Source organism: Folsomia candida, unplaced genomic scaffold (assembly GCF_002217175.1).
Source record: "Folsomia candida strain VU population unplaced genomic scaffold, ASM221717v1 Fcan01_Sc002, whole genome shotgun sequence".
NCBI lineage: Eukaryota > Metazoa > Arthropoda > Collembola > Entomobryomorpha > Isotomidae > Folsomia > Folsomia candida.
In genome coordinates, this window is record NW_019091194.1 from 4,865,926 (window position 1) to 4,890,346 (window position 24,421).

General features: G+C 35.1%; 5 protein-coding genes across 10 annotated transcripts; 1 reads left to right on the forward strand and 4 right to left on the reverse strand.

Moving 5' to 3' along the window:
* The first annotated feature begins 1,838 nt into the window (after window positions 1–1,838).
* On the forward strand, window positions 1,839–3,290 carry LOC110843210. The gene is made up of 4 exons (XM_022089172.2): window positions 1,839–2,173; window positions 2,253–2,549; window positions 2,612–2,838; window positions 2,908–3,290. The coding sequence occupies exons 1-4, from the start codon at window positions 1,981–1,983 to the stop codon at window positions 3,214–3,216; spliced, it is 1,026 nt and encodes a 341-aa protein (XP_021944864.1). The 5' UTR covers window positions 1,839–1,980; the 3' UTR covers window positions 3,217–3,290.
* LOC110843213 (ABC transporter G family member 23-like) lies at window positions 3,256–7,574 on the reverse strand. Of its 4 annotated transcripts, none has more exons than XM_022089174.2 (15): window positions 7,394–7,574; window positions 6,669–6,698; window positions 5,994–6,111; window positions 5,773–5,927; window positions 5,612–5,682; window positions 5,513–5,549; window positions 5,361–5,454; window positions 4,956–5,281; window positions 4,722–4,894; window positions 4,404–4,581; window positions 4,212–4,327; window positions 4,070–4,140; window positions 3,747–4,009; window positions 3,601–3,687; window positions 3,256–3,524 (listed from the first exon to the last, which is right to left on the reverse strand). In XM_022089174.2, the coding sequence occupies exons 1-10, from the start codon at window positions 7,483–7,485 to the stop codon at window positions 4,562–4,564; spliced, it is 1,116 nt and encodes a 371-aa protein (XP_021944866.2). In that variant the 5' UTR covers window positions 7,486–7,574; the 3' UTR covers window positions 3,256–3,524; window positions 3,601–3,687; window positions 3,747–4,009; window positions 4,070–4,140; window positions 4,212–4,327; window positions 4,404–4,561. The 4 variants fall into 4 exon arrangements, with proteins under 4 accessions (XP_021944866.2, XP_035704347.1, XP_035704346.1 ...); XM_035848454.1 differs by having other exon boundaries at window positions 4,635–4,894; XM_035848453.1 differs by having other exon boundaries at window positions 4,404–4,894.
* Window positions 3,304–4,527, reverse strand: LOC110843212. Its single transcript, XM_022089173.2, has 6 exons — window positions 4,404–4,527; window positions 4,212–4,327; window positions 4,070–4,140; window positions 3,747–4,009; window positions 3,601–3,687; window positions 3,304–3,524 (listed from the first exon to the last, which is right to left on the reverse strand). Exons 1-6 carry the CDS (start codon window positions 4,525–4,527, stop codon window positions 3,304–3,306), a joined length of 882 nt encoding a protein of 293 aa, XP_021944865.1.
* A 650-nt stretch (window positions 7,575–8,224) lies between the features above and the next one.
* Window positions 8,225–11,892, reverse strand: LOC110843214 (ABC transporter G family member 23). Of its 2 annotated transcripts, none has more exons than XM_022089175.2 (16): window positions 11,738–11,892; window positions 11,349–11,652; window positions 11,249–11,278; window positions 11,062–11,179; window positions 10,838–10,992; window positions 10,704–10,774; window positions 10,596–10,632; window positions 10,429–10,522; window positions 10,039–10,367; window positions 9,739–9,970; window positions 9,476–9,653; window positions 9,260–9,384; window positions 9,116–9,186; window positions 8,778–9,040; window positions 8,625–8,711; window positions 8,225–8,540 (listed from the first exon to the last, which is right to left on the reverse strand). In XM_022089175.2, the coding sequence occupies exons 2-16, from the start codon at window positions 11,438–11,440 to the stop codon at window positions 8,326–8,328; spliced, it is 2,097 nt and encodes a 698-aa protein (XP_021944867.1). In that variant the 5' UTR covers window positions 11,441–11,652; window positions 11,738–11,892; the 3' UTR covers window positions 8,225–8,325. The 2 variants fall into 2 exon arrangements, with proteins under 2 accessions (XP_021944867.1, XP_035703690.1); XM_035847797.1 differs by having other exon boundaries at window positions 11,062–11,175; window positions 11,738–11,890.
* Window positions 11,893–18,047: 6,155 nt separating this feature from the next.
* Window positions 18,048–23,648, reverse strand: LOC110843215 (gastric triacylglycerol lipase). Of its 2 annotated transcripts, XM_035847800.1 has the most exons (9): window positions 23,520–23,648; window positions 21,399–21,515; window positions 21,090–21,294; window positions 20,615–20,735; window positions 20,294–20,537; window positions 20,095–20,203; window positions 19,961–20,019; window positions 19,641–19,871; window positions 18,048–19,555 (listed from the first exon to the last, which is right to left on the reverse strand). In XM_035847800.1, exons 2-9 carry the CDS (start codon window positions 21,480–21,482, stop codon window positions 19,385–19,387), a joined length of 1,224 nt encoding a protein of 407 aa, XP_035703693.1. In that variant the 5' UTR covers window positions 21,483–21,515; window positions 23,520–23,648; the 3' UTR covers window positions 18,048–19,384. The 2 variants fall into 2 exon arrangements, with proteins under 2 accessions (XP_035703693.1, XP_021944869.2); XM_022089177.2 differs by lacking the exon at window positions 23,520–23,648 and having other exon boundaries at window positions 21,399–21,602.
* Window positions 23,649–24,421: the final 773 nt, after the last annotated feature.

Genomic DNA, 24,421 nt, shown 5'->3' on the forward strand with positions numbered 1-24,421 from the left:
TGTACAGTTGAGAAAAGGGTCAATTATGCCTTTCAATTCCCTAGTGTAAGGATTAGTTTCGTTTTGAGGTTGTGGTAATAATTTACCAAGTGAATCAGTACTTTTAGATAGATGTAACAACGTTTGACAAATTAACAATTTCTGTAACGATTGTCTCAGAGTCATGACTACAATATAAGTAAGTTTATGAGTTTAAAATTGAAAGAGAAAGAAATATTGATATTAATGTATTTAAATCCAAAGTATATTTATGTACATACGTTGACTCAGGAATTTTGAATCAGGACTGATCTGTAGGAGCACGTATCATTTACAAATACTCAGCTTTTACCTTTACTCAAACATTTTCCTAATTAAGTATAAATATCTAAATATATGCATAAGTGAAAAAATTTGGAGTGCCACCGAAAATATGTCCAGCTTTCTTATGTTCCATAAGTATTCTTGACTTGAACACCGCCTGCATTTTCCTCCGAACCTCTTGAACACCGAAATTGCTCGCCTTCTTTCAGAATAAGTGAATGCAAGTTTTTATGAGGGTCTGACAACTTTAAGGCATGCAACCTGTACATGAAAAAATTGATTTTTACATTCCAATGAAATATTTGTATTTGATAGCGTTAGGCGTTGTCCTTTGATCCTGGTGCTTTCCGAGAAATCAATTTTAGGTCAAGCACTATTATCTTTATTAAAATACATTGTTTGGAAATCTACTTATTTTGAAGGATTGTTAAACAATTTAAGTTTCTACTCAATTTAATAAGACGAATTCTTGAAATACTTACAGGGAATATTAAAATAAATAATAAATGTTTTAAATTTGGACACGGCTATTACGTACACACATAATTTATGCGTTTTTCACCTTATGTGTTACCCAGATGTACATAGGTAAGGAGTAACATAAATTTATACAACCGAAATATTGAATCTATTAAACTAAACATGTATGTGCATATCTGTATGCATATACACATTCATTGCAATCAATATTTCGGTTATACTTACAAATTTATTATTTTCTAACAGTGTGCACTGTAGTACACATGTACATATTTATATACAAGCATATGTATGCAGAAGATTTTGCAAAATGCACATATTGAGAATATGTGTGTTTATAAAATCAAATCTAAATATATCAGTACTTTAATAGCAATTTTAGCAATATTAGTTTTTCACCAGGTATCAAACTCTTACATATGTATGTAGATATGTACATAAGCTTTGAAGATCCTGTAAGTTGTATGCTATTCACTTTAATTGTGCCTTGTAAGCCGTTTAGTTATCTGCACAGTTTTATTAATTTACTGTTTAATTAATTTAATGCGCATAATAACAGGGTAAAATTTAACATTACCTACTTGTATGGATAAATTGTAACAATTTGAGGAAATAAAAATGCCCCAATAAAGTTTAGCATCGCATTTCCTCTAGAAATAACATGCAAAGATTACCGAACTGCGTACATGGCAATAATTACAGAAGATAATTTAAATATCTGTAGTATGTTTCTGGCATCATTTTTTTTATTTTATTATACAAGCACCTATACTGAAGGTTAAGACGCAATGACATTCCGTTAATTCGATTAATTTACAAAGGAGGGCAAAAGTAGAACAAAAAACAATTTTGAAAAAGAGGAAGGACTTTGTTACTATTATTTTAATTAGATCATGGTCAAAATTTTAGCTGCATCCATATATAAAATCGTTTGCATACCATTTACACATGCAGCCATACCACCAGCCTATCTATGTAGTCAATAGCGAGATTATTTCTTTCTCTACGGATGGGCGCTACGAACAACCAGAAATGTACTCCAATTTCACATACAAGTTATTGTTTATAGTAGCAAAAGCTACAGCTGGAATTGGGGCTTTTTGTGGCAATTTCGACCCAAGGGAAAGAATTTGGTATGCCACGGAACAATCAAGAAAGAAATTTACCTTGACAACCAGCGCCTACATAAGTTGCATAATGTTCTTATGGGTCAAGGTCGTCAAATTCTGGGTTTCCGAGGGAGGCGAGAACCACCCTGATTTTTACTCCACGTACGGATTTATTTGCTTAACCAGTCTAAATGTTTGGATGATTCTTAATTTCTGCATCCACCAAGATGATATTTTGATTAGTGCAAATCGAATCCTCCACTACTTTCCCAATTTCACAAGTAAGATTTAAAAACGGATTAGTTATTGGAATAAGGTTATACCGCATTCAGATTAAATTATGTGCATAACTCCCCATAGAAAAATGGATGCGAAAATCAAGAGCATCTATGAAGGATATTTTGAAGTATTCGCAAAGGATGGACAAGCACGTCTTCCTTCAAGTCTCCATAATGCTGATTCTTCCCATCTCTCCGACAACATTCGTCATTTCGTCACCGGATCATCCCCTCGCGCCGAAACAACTTCTTCCGCAAAAATTCGGAATAAACGTGCATCTTCTTCCATCCATGGCGTGCATAATGATGGTGGCGTGGGCAGCTATGGTTTCCTGGTATGCAATGATGTTATTCGTCGTATTTGGAACACTTTACATGAGTAAGTTTAGATTTTATTCAGTAATTGCAAATCTGTTGTCTATAATTAATTTCGTTTTCCAGTTCCGATTACAGTCGTGATGCAGGAATTTGATGCAAGTGTGATCACCCATCACGCACTTTCTGCTTTGAGAACACCTCCAAATCTGATGCGTGAATACGTAAATTTGCAACTTGTTCATAAACTCGTGACTCAAACGACAGGACCAACGCTTGTCGTTATGCATGTCGTTCTGTTTTGCAATTTTACCGTATTGGCAAATTGGGACACGCTGGATATCTCAACGTTGGTATGCATATTGGGACAAAAATATAAAACAGTCGGAACTACCTAATCGTTTATTACTTTCCAAATTCAGGTTATTCTTGCTCTCTATGCTATTTCGCATCAATTAATGTGGGCCGCAACGCTCCAAGCTACTGGAATGCTTCATTTCGCATCGGTTAAAACTTTAGAGTCCTGGAAGGCAGTGGTTGGGAGGGATAAAATTGAAACGAATGTGTTTCAAAAATTTAGGAAATCCATGAAACCGTTGTCCATTGGGATGGAAGGGGTGAAGACATTTAATCGGTTGTCCGCTCCCAAATTTAAGAAGGACATTAGCGTCGGTACATTCAGAGCTCTCCTTACCTTGTCAAAAAATAGGGGTGACAGAAAGAATATGTAGATGTTCAATGACACAATGAGTTTAAATTACATATTGATGTACGTGTTTTATAAAAAATAAAGATTCTTAATCAATTTTTTAGCGTTATTATAATGATTTGCGCTTCCTGCGTTCTGCTAACGTTGAAACGACTAAAGATAACAATATCCAGAAAGCACACGCCAGAAAACCTCGGCCAACATTGAATTGGGTGATGTCCCACCCCCTCGTGCAAATTGATCTGAATGTATCCACCATAAGCGTTACTGGGAAGGATTGAAAGACATATCGTTCAGCCCAAGGCAGTATTTCCAGGGGATATATCATTCCTGTAAGGTTAAGAGGAAGTATGTAAGTATGTGCATATAAATACATACGTTACAAAAATATGCGCAATAAAATTACCCGATGAAGCCATTTGTGACACGGTGAAAAATAATATAACAAAGAGAATTTCAATCACGTGGGCATACAGCTTGCTAATCATGAAACCTATAAAAAATTACAAATAGCTCTCAAAACAACAATTGTGTGTATATTTAGATAGCTACCAATCAATAGTCCAGACAAAGCGGTCAAATATACAAACACAATCGCTTGGATGTGGGACCCATGAATCGCCATGCCATAAATGCCACACAGCGTTCCAAGAAATATAGACATTTGTAAGAATATCATGACACTTTGTGCAGTAATGTAGGCGATTAGTTGATGCCACATATTTATCCCTGTAACATGCTCCCTGTCCTCGATGCCGGTAACTTTGTCTTCCGCCAATTGCAGAACGGTTCCCATCGGTAGCATAAACATGAAGCTATAAATGAAATAATTGTCTACAATCAGTTAAAAATAATAATCTACTGTTTTAACTTACAACAACATGGAGCTTGGCTGTACGTATGTGATCATGTCGAAAATTTTAGTGGAGCCGTAGATTGCGTTGTACTGCAAACAGAAATAAATGGTCAAATGGGTGTGATCTTAATTCGATATATGAATGTACATATGTATTAAACCTTAATTGCAGGTGCAAGAATCCCATGATCAATTGAACATGCAAGTGCAATGTTTTTAAGGAACTTGAGATATTTCTCCAGCAATGTCTGCTTAGCCCATGCTGCTACTATTTTGTCTGTTGAAAGTAATTATGGGTTAATCATGCATACATAAAACTAGAATCAGGAATAATCATTTATGTATGTATGTACGCGTTTCATCCATCTTAATTAAAATCGTGGATCCCGCAATAGTTTCATTATCGGCAAATTTATTTTGTAAAACCCTGTTCTTGATGTGCAGCTCATAGTTCTCTGGAAATCGTACGAGTCCCATCGTTTTTCCAAGTAGGATATTCTCGAGCCCTTCCTCATACGAGCTTATAGGGACCTTTAGAAATTAATTATGCATATTATCATTGATAACTCTAGTTGATGTATTACTTTTTGCACAAAATATTTGCTGGTTATGTGCCCAGATAAACTTGTCAGTCCCAAATATTTGAAGGAAACTGCAAATTTTCGCGTTACCAAGACATTCAATGGAGTCGGAGTTACTGCAGTATTCTTGAATGGCTAAATTATTCGTGAAGTTTGGATTGTTGGTCACCAGTCCCACGTGAATACTATGTGGTTGAGGGCCGACAACATTTTGAAAGATGAAAATAGTCATGAAGGGGACAATAAATCCAGGAACAATTAGTCTGTTAGGGTAGATATAGAACTTAAATTTCGTTATTTAGCACGGCCATTTGCATCAAATACCTCCAATCTCGTTTGTGACGATGCCACCACTTTACTAAAATTGCATGAATGAGGCTGCCATGATTCGTTCTATCAAATCGAGGAAAAATGAATGTTTTATCCAGAAGGGATGCTGACAGCTTCCTGTAAGATTTGACTTCAACTACATCAGCATTTTCTTTTCTATAGTGTCCCCCAAAGATGTCAATATTTGCATAGTTGTCCGGGCCTCTGTCATTCCTACACAATTTCAATGCAAAGTCCTCCATTGTCGGGGAATCATATCTGGAGAGCAATGCTTTAGGACTTCCCTCCTCTAGGAGATGGCCGTTCCTCATATATCCAATCTAAAAGACATAATTTGGATAACACAATGTATTGAATATTTCTTAATTTGAGTGAATGGAATTTCTGTAATTGACAAACCCGGTCACAATGTTTCGTCTCGTTAAAATAGTGCGTGGAAATTATTATAGTTGTGTTATGGAGTTTGGAAATTTTAAAGAGGTGATCCCAAATTCTGGGGGACCACAAAATGATAAATTACGGAAAGTAATAAGATGACAATTCTCTCTTACTTCTGTCGAAGTAAAGGGTCTAGCCCTACGGTAGCCTCTAAAATGGAGTCATCAGTAAGTTACATCATCTTAATTATAAGTTTCGGCTCAAATTATTACCGTCAAGGACGAGCAGAGGTGGATTGTGGATCAAGGCGATCGCCAATGAGACACGCCTAGTTTGTCCACCGCTATAATTAATTAAATTTTCAATACGTAATTATGTTTATTAATGAATGAATCTGGAGTTTAAAGTACAAATTATTCGAATATATACAAACCTCAAATCGCAAATTTTAGAATCCAATGCTGGCAAATCAAGAACCGTCCGCAAAAATATTATTTCAGTTTGAATTTTGTGCGCGTCCATTCCGTAGATTGATCCAAAATATCGAAATGTTTCACCGATCGTTAGGACGTTTAGTAACGCCATTTCCTGAGATATCAAACGCATAATTGTATCGATAAAAGCAAATAAAGCTCCATTTGTTGAAAAAGTAACCTGTGGCATATATCCACACATTCGGCCAAGGTTTCCAGGATGCTGATGATCAAATATGGTGATTTCACCCATATCCAGCCGACGTAGCCCAACAATGCATGATAACAATGTAGTTTTTCTAGGCGTATAGAAATGACGCGCGTAAGCAACTGATGAATTATGTGATTAATAACCGGTTGTTTGAACTAATTATAATGCAAAATAAATAAATGCATCAATCACTTAATTTATACTTGTTGAAACAATGCAAAGCATCCTTAAAGCTTGGAAATTTAGGATTGAACATAGCACATAACTTGCGATATTCATAAAACTTTTGCTGGAAACTCATTTAATTTATTTGTAAAACTTACCCAAGAACATGGCATACTTTTATTTGGCAAACTCATCCCCACTATTAAAACCTTTGTAAATTGCAGATAAATGCATGCAAGTCAAATTAAAATATGATAAAAGGACCTTTTTACAGCTTTGCGAAATTTGCGAATCCCCTCACGATACAATTTTTTTAACCTTGAAAATTTATTAAATAATTTGCGATGCTAAATGAGACGTTGTTGTGAGTACGTCCGACGCATTTCTTAATAAGCTTTTCGAAAGAAATGTTTTTTTTAATTTAATAAAAAATTTAATATTATGGAGAGAAAAAATCGTGCCAGTTGAGAATTTACTCACCCGCATCCGCTGGGCCCCAGTATTCCATAACTAAAAATATTTAAATGTTACGGCATAAGATAAAATTCAACCCCGGTTGTACGAGCGCATATGTAATTCTATGTACATTGTCAATTGTGTACATCTTATGTACATATTCGCATATAAACATGATGTAAATTATGCATTTATTCATGGAAGCATAGAATAGTATGCGCATAGGGTGCATTATTATCATCTTGCACAGTTACCCATACCATACCTGTAATTTTTAAAAAAATCAATGCAAGCGTAGACAAATCGCGCAAATGTGATCTGCAATGTTCATGATAAGTTGTCTCCTTTTAGTAAAAATAAAAACATCAAGAAAATAAATTCCTTGCGTAGGAGACTTTAGGGATTTGAGGTTAAAAAATATAACCTCTGACCTTGTTTCAAAATCCTATCTTCCCACAAATGAGATTGGCTATAGCCTTGAAAAATTTCAAATCTTCATCTCACCAACTGTAAGATGACTTAATGATGTGAACGTCAACCGAATAATTCTGTTCTGTAATATGCACACATAACGGTGTGCATACATATATGTAGAACAAAGACTTCATCTTATTTTCTCAATCGTGAAACTTTTCAAATTACTTAGATTAAAACTATACATTTCCGACAATTGCAACACTAGCTCCATTAAACTGTTGAATTATGTATAGACATTCAACTTACACATTTCAGTAATTATACATACTTACATTTCTCCACGTCCCACATCGACGTTGAGATTGTTCAGAATGAGATTTCCACTTTCAGAGTGCTTAAAACCGTTCCTGATTTTTAGAGCCATAATAGTTCAATATGAATAAACAGAATCCAGTAATATTCAAATAAAAGCTTGAAATCGCAAAGGAAAGACAACAAGACCATTTCCAGATGACCAGCAGAATCGTTATGAAATTCTTAGAATTGTTGACTTCTAGCATTCTATTATCGCATTCATACATCTTTACATAATCCATTTTACTTTCGGTACATGGAACGTAAAGATGACCCAAAGTAAAACTGGTTTACACAACGCACATGTGTAAATGTCAAATTCCCATGCCCCACAACATTACCTGACCACCGAAGTACATTCATACATAAGCATTTAAGCTTTACCAAACTAATTAAATTTGTATGTACATATAAATATTTATTCAACTTGTGTATCGTTGTTATCGGGTAATCTTAATGATCTAATTTCCCTACCTAAAAATAATTTCTCTACCGTCTACCTAGGTAGATGAGCAATCCTGAGAATGGCAGAGCTTTACAACTACAACAATGAGGTTGTAATGATTACTCTTTAGTGATTATCCCCTGGCAAAATATGTCAATATCAACTGAAGGGGAAATTTGTACTCTACCAACATAACTACGTGGAAGACACCGAGAATATTTATCTCCGGGTCAGCATGAGTATTTTGTCTTGAGAGTGTTCACATCGGGTGAAAAATTAACTGGCTATTGAATTTCAAAAGTTATAATTAGGCATTGAATTTTCATCGAGTAAGAGTTAATTTGTTCTTTTAATTGCACTTTCATCACCGAAGAACTTTGCTTTTTTGAATTGGACCTCGTTTATTAATTAAATAATATTTTATTTATTCAAAAACATATTCATTGCATTAATTATAGGACTATCTTATCTATGTCTTCGCCTCTCGACCAATGTGCAAATAACGATAGAAAGGAGAATCCAACATGCGGCTGAGATGAAGCCCTTTGCCACAACAGGGTGGTCCAACCCCCACCCTCTCGTGCAGATTGATCTAAACGCTTCCATCACGTGTGTCGTTGGAAGAAATTTGGCAAAGTTTCGATAACCGGCGACTACCATTTCAATCGGCCAAATGAGTCCTGCAAGAAATATCATTGACTAATTTATCTACTTATTGGTATTACCTCTCATCGATATGTAATAAATATGTATGAAATTTTTACCAGACGAGAAAGCCTGCAAAATCGTTATACTCAAGACGATAAGTATTGTGTCAATCAATTCATTCAATACCAGTGCTACCATCCAACCTATGAAAAAAACGGTGTAATTTCTTGCATCATTTTGTTTGCATTTTATTTATTGTACATAATTACCAAGCGTCGTTCCGGACACGGCTGAAAGGTAAACTATTGCACCCGCGAGAAACCACGAACCGTTGATTTCCATGCCGTACACGCCACAAACAAATCCAAAGCAGATGCTGGATTCAATCAGGGTGTGGATGGACTGCGTAAAAAAGCTGCTCGCCATTTGGTGCATCATTGTGACACCGGCGGCGTAATCTCTGTCCTCCAAACCTTCCTTCCGGTCTTCCACCCAGAGTACGGCGACCGCATTGGATAACATGAAGGTCAACCTGAAAATGTGCAATTTTTAAATGAAAATAGGGAAGGAAATGCATATGCATGAATGTAAGAAGAACAGCACGTACATAACGATTAGACCAGGTTGCATGTAAGGGATGAAACTACCAAGCTCAACGTTTCCGTATATTGCGCTAAACTAGATATGTACATACACCAAGTTATTAAATTAACCATGTTCACTAACCTCAAAACTCGTTAAAATTGCGTACCTCTAAAGGTGGTTGAATTTGTTGGATCACATTATCATTCGTCGAGCAGCTATTCACAATGTCTTGCACGAATTGGATATATTTCTCTACGATGGTCTTTTTTACCCAGGCCTGGGTTATGGCGTCTGAGCGGTTCATAGAAAAATAAAGAGATCATGAAAATAATTTATAGACATTATGTTTAGGAATATGCATCTTTGGAAAAATTGGAAATACTTGACTCATCCATTTGAATTGATATAGTGGACCCCAAAATTGTCGAATTATCAGCAAAATTCTGGTGAAGCATTCTGTTCTTAAGGTGATTCGTAAAATTTTTGGGGAACTCTATCAGAGCCAAATGATTGCCAAGTTTTACGCTCGCCAAGGCTTCTTGGTAGGAATCTGTGTGAATCTGTAGATTACAATAAATTTATCATTACATATGCTATAAAATAATTTGATAATCGCATATAAGTAATAGAATTGAGAAATATTACCCAAGTGAATTCAGTATCATCAAATTTGTTCAGGAAATTGCAAATCCCAATATTTTCGAAACAGTTAGTCGAATTGGCATTGTAATCACAGTAGGATTTCACTGAGGGATAATTATCAAACTCAGCAGCGTTTGTGACTACTCCGACATTTAGGAATCGTGGTGGCACCCCGATAATGTTGTGGAAAAGGTATATAACCATAATTGGGATGAAATACTCGACCAAAGCCATTCTGTGCAAAATAAAATTGTTAATTTACTTTACAGTATTCAGGGTATTGACTTGAGATTCAAGTATTACCTCAAATCTCGGCGATGTCGGTGCCACCATTTGTAAACTAGTGCGTAGAATATCCTGGCATGATTTATTTGTACGTGAGGTGACGGACTATGTTTTGATGAGAGACTAAACCACGAATTTTGACGCGACAAGGAGAACTTCCGGTAGGATTTTATTTGGATGATTTCCTCAAATTGAGACGAATCCTTATCTCCTAAAATGTCCGGGATGTGTTCATCTTGTCGGCATAATTGAAGAGTAACTCGTTCCAAGCTTTCAGTCTTGTATCTGGATAGAAGGGACTGAGGATTGTCTTCAGCTAATAGTTGGCCATTTCGCATAAATCCAATCTGTTAACATTTATATTTAATATTTTGTTATGGCTTTGTTTGTCACTAGGTATTTACTTACCTTGTGACAACGCTTCGTTTCTTCGACGTAATGCGTCGATAAAATGATTGTAGTTCCCCTCTCTTTTGATAATTGGGTGAGATGCTCCCAGATTCTGCAACCCAATCGACTCATTTAGAATTTAATTTTGTTGCTAAAATTCATTCCTAATTAAATTATTGGCCTACCGTTGTCTTAGTAATGGATCCACCCCAACGGTAGGTTCTAGGGGGTCAAAAGGGGTCATCAGTAAGTTACATCATCCTACTTAATTATAAGTAGGCTCAAATTATTACCGTCAAGGACGAGCAGTGGTGGATTATGAATCATGGCCACCGCCAAAGATACGCGACGTTTTTGACCTCCACTAAAAGTTCGGAACACTATTTTGCTTCAATATGTGGCAGCATGAATTATGTATTTGCCGTACCTTAAATTTTGTATGGAACTGTTAACCGAAGGTAAGTCTAGAAAGTTGGCAAGAAATTTTATTTGCTCATCAATTGCTTCTGAGCTCATTCCGTAAATCATGCCAAAATATCTCAGCACTTCGGCAATTGACAAAGCTTTTAGCAGGGATAGTTCCTACATTTACACACAAAACAAGTATTAATGGTTGACATGCAAAATTGATTATAGGTAATTGCTAAGTACCTGCGGCATATATCCGCATAAATTTCCCACTTTTCCATATCGCTCCTGTCCAAACACTTCTATTGTTCCTCTGTCAAGCTTTCTTAATCCTACCACGCAAGAGATTAAAGTGGTCTTCCTAACGGATAATTTTATTTTCATGTAAAATTTGCTACGGTTTTTATTACACATGAAAATTTTGTTTTACCCACAACCACTCGCCCCCAGTAATCCATAGCTGCAAATTCGACAAGTCAATTGTATATGTATGTAAGTGAGACACCTTTTAATATCAAAAACTGGCTTACATTTCCCCTCGGCCAACTTCCATGTTGAGATTATTAAGGATAAACTCCCCCCTTCCATACCGTTTGAATCCCATGCTAACTTTTAACGCCATTTAAAAATTAATAAATGTCGTGCTATACAAATGCAATTAATATCTGAAACGTTGGTGTAAGTCGACCAATAACTGAAAATTTGAGCGTGGTCAACTCGGTTCAGCCCAACAATGCTGAACCAACTTTGTGTCAGTGTTAATCGTCCAGTATGTATTTGTAGGAAGAAATGCTACGAAGAAATGCTACAGATCCTCCTCAACATGCAATACATCTGTAATCGAGAAGATTACAAGTAAAAAGTGGATGAAATTTCGACACAAGTAACAATATCCTATTAGAGTACAGATAATTGCTACCTTGTCTCCGTATATGTAAAGTGATGGGTCGGAGAACGGAATTCCAATTCCAGTTTTCATTTACTTCTTCGTTTTATTTCTCAGTAATTCTGCTCTGGTTTTTTTGCTGGCTTTTATTATACAGGTAATGCGAATTTTTATGTGGAGACATGCATATCTATGTAAGTGGATATACGCATAGAGATTTGTGTTCATATATAAGTTTTATGGAAGTCAATTATATAAACGATATGTCCAAAGCATACATATGTATGATGACGTACATAATTCATGATCCTGGTGGTTAGAAACCAGGAAAGAGGTTGGAAATGTAACCAAATTCGTCCGACTAAAGCTTTAATTAAATAGCTGCAGTTAAATGCATTTAGTAGTATAGACTAAATTAGTTCATGGATATAAAACATACTCACGACAACGTCTTATCTTACGTCGCAACTCATTAAGAAAACTTCCGAAGCTCAAAACATTTGTGTCGTGAGGGGATTCGCTAAATATAACTTCGCAAATCTCTCAAATCTACTAAAAATACCCATTTTGATGTTATCACCATGGATTTCTGTAATTTCTCTTGCGGGTGATGACGAAGATATGAGGACAGTTTTTGCGCAATAAAAATATACCAAGTTGCTGATTAAATTTTCAATAAAAAAACATGGTTTTCCAGCAATAGTTTTGCGAAATCTAAAAAAAATCGCAGGTTATATTTCTATATGCTCAATTTGCGACATAGGTATGCGAAGTTTATGTGAGTACGCTCATAGTTTCTAATTCAGAAATTGAGTTATTTAAATGCATCAGTAATCAAGATGTTAAATTTTTACATACATAGTTATTCGTGTTTGTGCAACGAGGTTCTCACGCCAACTAGACACACAGGGAAATTATTCTTGTTTACATTATTTCAGACAATAAATATGGGTGGTACATGGCTTCATATGACGCTTGAAGAAATTCATTGAGGAAGTCTAAACCACATATTAATGGTCGTTGGCATGTAAACAGATAAGCTAATTGGAGTATACCAGTATATATGTACTGGAAATTTAATGGGATTTATAATTGCATCACGAACAGCTTCCAGCCCACTCATTTGCTTCTATTTTGCGTGTTTACTGCAAAAATTGTTTTCGCAAACACCTTTTGCAACACTGCTCGTCATCGGGTTTATTTGTTTAATGAAGTTAATTCAACAGATTGAGAAGAATAATATCACTTGACTGAACTGGAACGAGCAATGACGTTTGTCAAGTTGTCAAGGATTGTGCACCCGTTACTCGTAAGCAGTATTAAGGAGCTGTTTAATACTTATGACAAGTTCTTTGTAATTAGATGGATGTTACATAAATGTCCGTACGTCAAATATCTATATGCACATCAAATTAACATTCATGAGACCGGTTTGGTTTTATAAGCAGATTGTATAATCTTTATAATGTACAATGTATTACGAGGCAGGATAAATCATTCTTAAAAATTTGCATACATATTTACACATGTTACACAGTCTGTTTAAGCTGGACCAGTTTCTAGTCGTGTAAATATATGTAATTCTGTGCATACTTATGCATGGTCAGTTCTGCCAAAGTCAGTTGCGTTACACTTGAATGCAATTGTTACAAGTTGATAAATCTCAGAGATAAGTTTACATGGAATACTTAGATATTTCGTTGTACAAATTAAAACACCGACTTGAATTGATTAATAAATAACTGAAAACAAAGGTTAATTTGCGAAAATGTTTTATGACTTTCAGGAATTTCACACAGTTGGAATGCCGCAATATCCAATTGCGCGTAATCAGGACCATGTGCAATAAATAAGACACCCTAAATATTGTAAACCATGTCAATCAAATGAAATGTGTGATGTTTTCGCAAATTTTTCTTAGGTGAGGCAAAAGTAAACATGGGTGCCCGAAAAAAAGTGTCACCATGGTTACGGCGAAGCCTAAGTATGCTTTCGTATACACCTTTTGAAAATGTCAAGAGGGGTAGAGCCTAAACGGTTAAAGATAGCCAAAAAGTGTAAAAGGCAATCGTGCAGAGGAGAATGAGGAGATGATGTTTTACAGCTTTCTCGGTAGAAAAGTTGTATCGTGGGCTCTCTAATCTCGATTTGAAACTTTAGAATTGAAATTTGAGACGCTTGCACCAAACGACTATATGCATGAAACTTGATTTTATCATGCAGAAATCGGTTGTGCATCATTTAAAGCAAATCCGATAGAGATCGGTTTAAAACTGAAAAAGTTTTGATGGAGGCATCTGACACTACTCATGTTGCTAAGCATTATTCATCAGAATTACGATATTCTTAGCTAGTTGCTCTTAACAAGCAGTATAAAAATTTTCTATAAATGGAGCTACAGTCCGTTTACGATATGTCCCTCCACGTCACCACTGCAATCACCAAATTATTTAACCGAATTTCGACCAGTGATGTGAAATATTAAATTAGAGTTTCTGAAACGCGTGGTAAATTAGTTTTTCAAGATCCCATGGGTATTTTCAACTGATTTTGTATTTTGTCTTCAGTTTAAAAAAGCTGACAATATTTGAAATATAGTTTAACAATTTCGACCAGTGTAATGAATTGTCTGAAAATGCATAACCCTTAAAATCAATAAAATAAAATAATTTTCAAAAAGCTAACTTAGGTGAGGAGCTGCTAAAAGTGAAAAACAAGACCTCTGGGGATCTATTTTAAATATCTCGTCCCCTCATCATTGTAACAGGAATTGGTGGCTTTGCATCACCGCGAGGCCAAACATCTTACGCTAAGCTTCTAAAAATCAAAATAATTCGTTAGAGCAAAATCTGGGTTTACGAATTTTTCAAAATTATCATTTATCACATTCTCATTTTCGTATTGAAAACTAGTTGTGCTATTAAACACAATTTTAAAATATATCCTGGCGTTGTGTCCTCCAAATGTATTCGTCGGCATTTTCGTTTCTTAAATTACAAACCCGCATAAATAATGAGGCACAGCGCATGCCACATAGTCATACATTATTGAATCTTCTTCCCATAAAATTAAGGAATATCTAATAGTTACACCAGTCTTGATAGGATGATACAAACGGTTATTGTATTGAGTTATTTTGAATAGCTAATATTTCAATACATGTCTACTACCGTTGATAACACTATTGATAAAACTGTAATTGTTAATGCAGCCATGGGTCAAGATGGAAATACTATTCTTAAATTAACGAACCGAGAGAACATTTCTGAAATTCCTCAAACGTGGTTAAAGTGATGTGCATAAGACGTGCGGAAAATTGTACACGTCCTTCAAATTTTATTAGCTGGCTGAAGTCCTGGTTAACCATTGAATTAAATTGTTAGCTATATAAAGATAATTTGCTACTTGGTAAATTATGAATCATTTTCATCCTCCGCAAGTTTTAGTAAACTTAACTCAGGTTTACAAGCCGTCCGAAGTAATAATCGTTTGTTTAAGCATTAATCCATACGTACACATATTGGCACAATTTTAATTTGTAATAAATATCTAAAATTTGTATACTCTTAGCAGCAAATGTAATTTGTGTTTTCGTCGTTGTGTGTAATAAACGGGGTGGCATGTTAATGATATATGGTAAAAATGTTTGGCCTCGCGGTGATGCAAAGCCACCAATTCCTGTTACAATGATGAGGGGACGAGATATTTAAAAGAGATCCCCAGAGGTCTTGTTTTTCACTTATCCCCAGAGGTCTTGTTTTTCACTTTTAGCAGCGCCTCACCTAAGTTAGCTTTTTGAAAATTATTTTATAAGATTAACTGAATACATAATTGTACTTTACTTAGTCAATTTCTACGCAAGTAGCACATATGTGCGTATGACAATATAAATATTCATACATATGTGCACGTGGTTAAGTCCATGATTGATAGAGAAAGAAATTTCCATGTCTTCCACGTGAATTTAAGATTAATTACTGCATATCATATTGTCATAATACCGTCTCATCTCGATGTCTTTCTTCCCTTCCAGAGCTAGAGTTGCAATAAATACATACCTACACGTTGTATGGTAATGCTAGATATGTACGTAAATTATAGTCTATTATATTTCCATTGGTGTCAGGATCTACTTTTTTTGGGTGGTTGCTGTTACGTATCACAGACTATAAAATCAAATTATGTCTTATTTTTTTGACGGCCAAATGCGAAATGTAGCCAAGTCTAGCCATACTGGACAAATACTAACGATAATGGAATAGCGAAAAAATAAGATTGTGTTCACAATTATTTTAAATATAAACATGTACATACATGTCCAATTTATGTCTCTTCAGTCATCAGTCAAAGTCATATTGTCATCTTTAAATCTTTGAAATTACTTCATTCGCTTCACGTCATCCATTCAAGTTAATTCTTTAATTGCATTCCCTTCATCCAGTTTGAGCACGCTATCCAAGTTAGCTAGAAAGTTATTTTTTGCCACCCTCGCTCTGAGTATTAAATAACTACAGGGAAATTGGTAAGAACCAGTTCCAGTAAAGCAGCATTGATAGATTGTGTCGTATTTAAATAAGTATGCACATATGTGTCCTCTTACTCGCATTTTTATACTCTTGCCTGACTTTGTAAATTCCGACGATTTAACAACGTGCATTCAATCAGTTGAACTGTCCAAATGGGGATTTTATACCGAATCATAAAATGAAATAAATGAAACTACTTTTTATTCAGAATACTTAGAGCACTTTAAAATTTACTGAAAAATTTTAAATTAAACTTTTACGTCAATGATGATTTTCATTTCAAGAATAAGATTTCCATATGTTTATTACATGAGATTTACACAATTTTAAATAAATACTTGAATCACTTATTAAAATATTACTATTTGCGTCCCCTCCATTCAGTCAGGTAACAGGCAACGATTGAAATTATAATGCAACTTCCCTCCACAAGAATTCCCTTGACCAAATCAGTATAAAAAATTCCCCACCCATGACTGCAGATTGACCTGAATGTGTCAAGCAGCTGGGTGATTGGTAGAAATTAGGATAAGAAGGTACACAATGGGGAGGCGATATGCGTTGATGTTTTTACTCTAAAACGATCAAATTTGTACAATAATATTTAACTAATTATAAACTTTCTGCAGGATTGTCAACTTTATGATTAACTTGATAATATCGATGAAATATATAGTGAACGTGTACATGGAAAAAATTCTGCTGAATTTACAAGGTATGCTTTCGTTTGTCAAGCGATCTTTTCGACTTATGTATGCATATGCACATACCAATACTTATCTTTACATGCTGATAAATTTTGAATTAAAAATATTATCCGAGTCCCTGTCCTCCAGGTCAAGTGCTTGATCTTCGACAAGTTTAAGTAATTGCTAATTGGCTTGGTTCCAGGAGCATTATGCTAAAGTCGAATTGAAGTTAAAAATTAGGGCTGTTATTTAAGGAATGCAATTTTGTACATAATATGTGCATCAGTGAAAATGATTTTATAATTGAAATTTTGTTGGTTGGAAATTTCGCCGATCGAAGTACTGTGAATTCCAATGGCGAATGTCATGCATTTTATTTTTTAGGAAAGTGAAAGGTCATTCCAATCAATTTTTGTCAAATTGTACCTTAAATTCACTTTGATTACTTATTTTTATCTGCAATGAGCTTGATTGATTGCTTAGGTTGTTAGGAGTACGTGACTTTACGAATGTGTACGGCACATTTTTCTTAGTGAGGCAAATACCTAACAACGAAAAAAATTACTAAGTATGCATTTGACCCACCCTAAAAAAGTGACCATCTGCGATATCTCAGTAATTTCTCAACCGATTTTGATGAAATTTTGCACCGATTATTGTTACATAATATAGAAACGGGATCTGATCCGACTAAGCGATTACGTGATCTTGACCGGAATTATGGGCAAAAATGTAGCCTTAGAAACACATTTGTAATTATTGTTAGTTACTAGCAAACTATCAACGTGGGTATCAACAGTTTGATACCCACGAATTGTAGGGCAGTTTATCCCGAAAATTTTAAGTATAAATATATCAAAATCCGTTAAGAATTGGCTTAGTTAATCCAATTTGAAGTTCAGAAATTCCGTGCGTGCTACAAATCATTGTCATTGACAACGACGCAAGACTAATAAATTGAAAACAAATTAAATATTCAAAACTGTAAACAGCACAACTATTTAATCGTTGTTTCTGTAACACTTTTGGTAAACTGCGTGAAATTGTTGTTGGTGTTGCACCTTCAGATCAGGTCTTTTGGTATTTAGTAATCTAGCCGGACATGTTGACCAAAATGATGTAAATCGGTTAAGAAATAACGGATTTATTCAGTTTTAAATACCCAGCATTTAATAAAATTATTCCGGATCAAACTAATGAAAAGGAGTAGTGCAGTGCAGTAATCCCATGGACAATTAAAAGTTATAAATAAACAAGGTCCCAAAAAAGGGGAAATCTTAGTGAGGTAGTGCAATCATAATTAATAAATAAAATTAGATTGCAGAATTTTTGCATCACCGCTCTCGGTTCCATTTTTTTTAGGATACACTATAAATTTTGCTTCGCATACGAATGAATTCTTAATTTTATTGAAAAAATTGAGGTAGGAATGCATTTTTACTATATAGTGAACGAGAAGTGGGTTAAATTACTTGCGATATACAAAATATAATGGCTGAACAATTGTGAACTATGTACGTACTTATTTGTTTAAAAAAGATACAAATCTATAATTTCAATTCAATATATTAATTTGGATATTCTATTCAGACAAAATCATCGGACGTTTTGAGGGGGCAAGTGTTATACTTAAACGATTAATGCTCCAAGTTAAAAATGGAACCAAGAGCGGTGAAGCAAAAATTCTGCAATCTAATTTTATTTATTAATTATGATTGCACTACCTCACTAAGATTTCCCCTTTTTAGGGACCTTGTTTATTGTACACTTGTTAATACTGCATTATGTAAAGATTTAGATAAGTGCATACGTGCAAATACATATGTATACATTGCTAACATGTAGACTTACATAATAAAGTAGATGACAAGCTTATTTTATAAAGAAGATATAAATATTATTTTCCCAGAAGAAAAATTTATGCCAGGTTTAATTACAGCGAAACATTGTGGGTGATTAACAATTTATAAAAATGCACCTAAGATTATACATAATTCGCTGAAGTAGCTTTCCTTGTGCATGGAAATTATGGACATGATGAATCATTCTTACATAAGTTACAGTTTTAATGCAACAATGAAGAATATTCACCCCTGGAAAAATATAAACGTACCTTACATGCATATGTAGCTTAGACTAGATGTGAAATAATTGCATACATATGTATGCATTTGAATGTACTCAATAGACGTATTCGCGACAATATCTTAGTTAGCAGCACAAAGTGTTGAGAAAATTTGCCAATTTGGAGAAGTAATCTTGAGAATAAAAACATACCAAGTTGCTGAGTAAATTGCGAACAAATATCACATAATTTCTAGATAGTAAAAGTTTTTCGAAATCTTCAAATTTTGTTGATTTGCGAGATACAACAGGTGACAGGTGAAGGTTGACCGGAGTACGCTCTCTATGTTTAAATTTACACATAATCCTCTGTTTGGACCATAAAAAATTATACAAATTAACTACGAAAATTCATATGTTGCATTCTTCATTATAGTAACGGCTCGATTGTACACTAAAATGTCGGCATTTATCGCCATTGCAAAGTCGATATGCGAAAAAAGACGATCTTCAACTTTAATGAATTCTTTTAAAGCACCCTTTGGAAACTTTGAAGCAGTTTTGGCCGCATCCTAAAACACATTGAAGAAAATTGACTTTGATGATCGTAATACATATTATAGAATATATTTAAACTATATATGTCTATGTACATACTTGCGGTTTAACAAAAATATCGTTCTGTCCCCAAAACATGACAATCGGTGCAGAAACTTTTACTAAATTATAACAGGGCGGATTATCCATTCCATATTTTTCTCGATTCGTGGATTTAAATCCATAGTTAAACTGGCAAAATTTATCCGTGTTTATCAACTGGACGAAATGTGTCCACGTCTTGGTTGACATGGTGTCAGGAAATGCACCCAGTAGAATGCTCAATGTGGTCTGTAAAAAATTTCTGTTCCGTAAATATCACCAATAACGAAGTCCAGAAAACGTGAAATAACTCATGAAATTATTTGTATCGCTCTCACATAATTCATCTGGGGCCCATTGTATCCGAACCCAAGATACATGAAGTTTCCGCAAAAATCTGCATTTTTTATTATGGTCATTATGTGACCGCATAAATACATAGATACGTAATTTGGGATGAAGTTCACAATACCGCAAGCATCTCTCCTTGAAGTGCATAGGAAGCCTGGCGGCTTGCTGGTATATTGTTCAATCATTTTGCCAGCTTCAAATTTTCCTTTTAGGAATTTGTTAAAAAAATACTGTAAAATATTTAATTATTAAAAAAGTTTGAATATTAACGGAATACTCAAAAAATTGTTAATTTTGCAAAATTAAGTTCATGGGCGTACCTGAAAATAGTTGCTGAATCGAGTAAACTTTCTCAAAGGCTGAGCCGTGTGTCCGAACTGAATTGCTGGAGAGAGTAAGAAAGCTGTCAAAATTCGGTCATTGTACTCTGGGCGTTCCGTCAGCATTACGGTGAGCATGGATGTCCCCATACTATGACCAACATAGTACATGGCTCTATTTCCGGTCTTATCCGTCACCATTTCAACAATGGCAGGCAAATCGTATATTCCCATCTCGTGGAAACTGCGGATTTTAAGATTTTTTTTCACTCACTAAACTTGTGAATTGAAATTGTCAATTTTTGTTTATTAATAATCAACCTAAAGTCCCAATACTTCACATTATCCGGTGAAAAACTAGGGTCTATGTGCCCTTGTGAGTAAATGCTTCCCCTAGCGTTTAAGATGAACACATCCAAACCAGAATCGGCAAGCAACATAGCTGCAAGTAAATTGGACATTCATTAACCATACTCGCACATTAGACAGTTAGAAAAGTTACGATTTTCAAATTTTCGTAAGTCTTCCTATTTCAGATCTGAGTCGAAATTTACAGAGCTTATCATGAAATGATTCTGGGCTGTTTTCTGAATATTTTGCATATTGTCGCCGAAAATGTTATCTAAACTCAAGAGATAGGAAGAGTTGCGGAATTTGGAGAAACGTAGTTTTTCCAACTGCCTATTAGATGAGTCACAGTTTCAATTTTAAGGTACACAAAGTTGGAAGTATATATTTTTATAAATTGAACAGCCACTATTGCAAATTTGTGTAAATTTGGTTATTTTTGTGCAACCAAAGTTTCTGGATCCCCCCTGAATTAGCCACGCCAACCCATTCGCTCCTTGACCGTGTTGCAGCATGACCGCTTTTTTTCTCACTCCTTTTTGTGTCGGTGACGTGGGACTGAAGGGAATCCTATAAATGCTTAGAATGTAACCATCCTCGGTGGTAACATTGATTATTTCAACCGGATATCCATTCCTGACGAGAAGTTGGTCCTGACATGAAATAAACAAATTATTTACATCATTATTTTCTTATTTTTATACCATCTAAATAGTTTAACGCTTGAAGCTGTAAATTTAAATTTTAAATAAGTTACAATTGACAACCCCACATCCGGATTCTGTCCGCCCTTCATCTCGTCGAACTGGTCATGGCAAATTACTCGATCGTACGATCTCATGGACGACTTAATTTCTGGGTACTCGTGACCAATCTGCCTTATGAAATCAAACTTATTTATCTTTGACCACAACATGACGACAGCACTTATCAAAACGTATTTCATTTTCGACCAACACGAAAAAACTTATCTATTTACTAATAATAGATAAATTTATTAAATAATTATGCACCATTGCTTGTTGCTTTTTACAATAGGTACTTATAAATACTTCAGATTAACCACTTCGCCCCTATAACGACTATGTGACGTATTTGACCTTTACGCCGAATACGACTATGTGGCGTAAGTTCCCTTGGCTCCGAAATACGACGATGCGTCGTATTGACCCTTGACAACGGAAACGACTATGTGGCGTATTTTCCGTTCCCACCGGCCTACGACTATGTGTCGTATTCGAAAAAAATTAGGTCATTGCTCTTCCAAGTATAGTTTTGAGTCAACAATCCGCCATTTGGGCGGGAAGATGAATTGCCTCTTCAGAACCAATGTTATAAAGGGAGGTAAAAACAATTTATAGCTAACTGGCTATTTCTAGCTAACACGCCCAGTTTTGAAAACTGCTGTTGCATGGAATTTTCGTCCCATATTTCAACAGCGCTTTCAGATAAAATTAGTGAAATTGTTTTTCTCGGATTTAGAACGCCCCAACGACATTTTTGGCGGGAAAACTAACCACTGGAGCCGATGAAATCTCGTTGGGCGGGAAAATTAAGAGATTGCCTGGAAAGTAGCATATAATTTTCCCGTTAAAATTGAGTTATATTCAAAATGCGCTAAAGTATGCTTTCGAACAGTTGATGCTATAATTATTCATTACAACTGCTATCAATTTAAAGTCACGGTAAGAAAACGTTTGTTTTCCCGCCCTAAGTATGCGTAAATTCTATGCATGTTAGATGAACAAAAAGCAATTTTTACACATTTTAGGCTAATCACAAAATTATTTATAGCCGATGTCACGAATTGAAAGCAATATTTGCTGTTTAATTTTCCCGCCCAAATCGGCATCTGGGGCCTTTGAGGCGCGATAATCGATTTTTGTGAATATATGTACTATTATGCACTTATTAATCAACTAGTCTTCGAAGCCCGCTTTGCAGGCTCTAAGCATAGATGAGGTTATATTTCTAGGTAGAAGCACCTGCCGAATGACAACATAACAGTTCGATGTTTTACCCACTGCAAAAGTTCCCAGGCATTAGCAAAAATATTCATCAAATAAGTTCTGACTCAGAACTTCTGAGTAACATGACGATGACCCACAGTACATGTTGCGTGATGAAGGAATACCACAGCTCAAGTGACAACTTTAAGGGCGTAGGTCACAGGTCAAGTTACATACAACTCTAAGAGTGTGCACAGGGACGACTTGAGTAAAGTTCCTAGGTCACAGGTTGAGTAACAAGTGTAAAGAATGTGCCGAGATTAGAGGTCACGGGTGAGAAGGTCAAGTCTTGTCCAAGTATGGGTACCACTGGTTGTTCTGGTGTAGGCAGCGTTTTCAGAACGTTCTTGTACTTTGGTTGAAGGGCGCTGAAAAATGGAAATTGGTTGCTCAAAGTTCAGCTAGGTGGCGTTGGCCGGTAATTAAAATCAATATTGGGTAATGTGAGACACGTGTGTATATTCAAACGCCAAATTCAATTGTGGACACGACCCATTGCACAATTCTTGGTTGTGATGTTTGTGCAACTTTCCATGCAATTACAATCATTTTTAAATTCGGCGTGTTGGCTATTTTCGGCTATAAACATTAGTGGTTCGCAAAAATGCCCAAAGGCAAATTACAACTCAAAATCCGTTCCCAAATGGTTATTCGCATCAACTTTCATAAAAAAGTGTCCAGAATAATTCCGGTGGGAACACCATTTTTCAATTCATCTCCCAGTAATTAACGTCATACAGTAGGTGAAAATTTCGGGGTCAAGGGAAGAAAAAATTCGCCGTTACTAGGGGTGAAAGGTATGAAAATATTCGTCTCTCAGGGGTGAAGTGGTTAAAGGTTTGCTGAAAATTATAATTTTGTAAACGTACGTTTTGATCAAATTTCCACTAATAAAACTTAAAATCACATGAAATCACACAATAGCTATAGATAAATTTAGTAATTATGCTGTTAAGTTCAGTCCTTTTCACACTGATCATTGTTAAAACAAGTAATCGTGCTGAATGATATAGGTTCGCATACGCCAGGACTCCACGTGGCATCTCCAGTTCAACGAACAAAGGTACATATTTATTAAGTAAATGATTTTTTATCAAACTGGAAGATCATTCCAACTTTTCTTCTTGTCTAACGTGTTTTTTTAGTACTGAATTTCTGGGAATAAGCTAAAGGCATACAATTATATGCATGCAGGCATGAGAATTCAGCCATTTTTTGTTTTTGCCATATTCATCAAATCAATGTGTCTCGAAGCTTTTGTACTTGGGTGAAAAATTACAAACTGCAAAATATTAGTAATAATGGATAATTACATTTGTATCCAAACCGATACGTCTAGTTCATTATTTACTTCATTTTCCGTACACGAAACTAACGAAATTTCCATATTATTACTATAATTCCACAATGATACACGATTTGATTTATTATAATTGGCCAGTAACAGTATTTTTTATAAAAATTGCAAATGCTGATTTTTTAATGTCTTAAAAGTATCAAGTTTGATCATATTTTATAATACAGCCAAAACTTCTGTCTATCTATGCAATAGGTTTCCTTCTTTCTACCAGAAAGCATGCAATATGGGAAAAGTCACAATGCATACATTTTCCTTCATTGATGTAACATGTCACTCGTATATTTCTTAGAAGTTGAAACCCTCTGGTTACTGCGTTGAACAATTTTGGTATACTTTTCCAAATTTAACATTTAATTGCTATTGGTGATATCAATTTGATTGATTCGTAGCAGTTATACAGAATTATACAGT

Coding starts and splice junctions, on each gene's coding strand:
- LOC110843214 (XM_022089175.2), bottom strand. CDS start 11,440: ATGGCGTTAAAAGTTAGCATGGGATTCAAACGGTATGGAAGGGGGGAG. Junction 10,523..10,595: donor GATCCATTACTAAGACAACG/GTAGGCCAATAA, acceptor ATTGGGTTGCAG/AATCTGGGAGCATCTCACCC. Junction 9,041..9,115: donor CAACCTGGTCTAATCGTTAT/GTACGTGCTGTT, acceptor GCACATTTTCAG/GTTGACCTTCATGTTATCCA.
- LOC110843212 (XM_022089173.2), bottom strand. CDS start 4,527: ATGGGACTCGTACGATTTCCAGAGAACTATGAGCTGCACATCAAGAAC. Junction 4,010..4,069: donor CAGCCAAGCTCCATGTTGTT/GTAAGTTAAAAC, acceptor TTTCATTTATAG/CTTCATGTTTATGCTACCGA. Junction 3,525..3,600: donor GTCACAAATGGCTTCATCGG/GTAATTTTATTG, acceptor TTAACCTTACAG/GAATGATATATCCCCTGGAA.
- LOC110843215 (XM_022089177.2), bottom strand. CDS start 21,587: ATGAAATACGTTTTGATAAGTGCTGTCGTCATGTTGTGGTCAAAGATA. Junction 20,736..21,089: donor GGGGGGATCCAGAAACTTTG/GTTGCACAAAAA, acceptor ATTTACTTGCAG/CTATGTTGCTTGCCGATTCT. Junction 19,556..19,640: donor ATATTTTTGTTAAACCGCAA/GTATGTACATAG, acceptor AATGTGTTTTAG/GATGCGGCCAAAACTGCTTC.
- LOC110843213 (XM_035848453.1), bottom strand. CDS start 7,485: ATGGCTCTAAAAATCAGGAACGGTTTTAAGCACTCTGAAAGTGGAAAT. Junction 6,699..7,393: donor GATGTGGGACGTGGAGAAAT/GTAAGTATGTAT, acceptor AAATATTTTTAG/TTATGGAATACTGGGGCCCA. Junction 6,112..6,668: donor CTGGGGCCCAGCGGATGCGG/GTGAGTAAATTC, acceptor CTATACGCCTAG/AAAAACTACATTGTTATCAT.
- LOC110843210 (XM_022089172.2), top strand. CDS start 1,981: ATGTTCTTATGGGTCAAGGTCGTCAAATTCTGGGTTTCCGAGGGAGGC. Junction 2,550..2,611: donor ATTTGGAACACTTTACATGA/GTAAGTTTAGAT, acceptor TTCGTTTTCCAG/TTCCGATTACAGTCGTGATG. Junction 2,839..2,907: donor CGCTGGATATCTCAACGTTG/GTATGCATATTG, acceptor TTCCAAATTCAG/GTTATTCTTGCTCTCTATGC.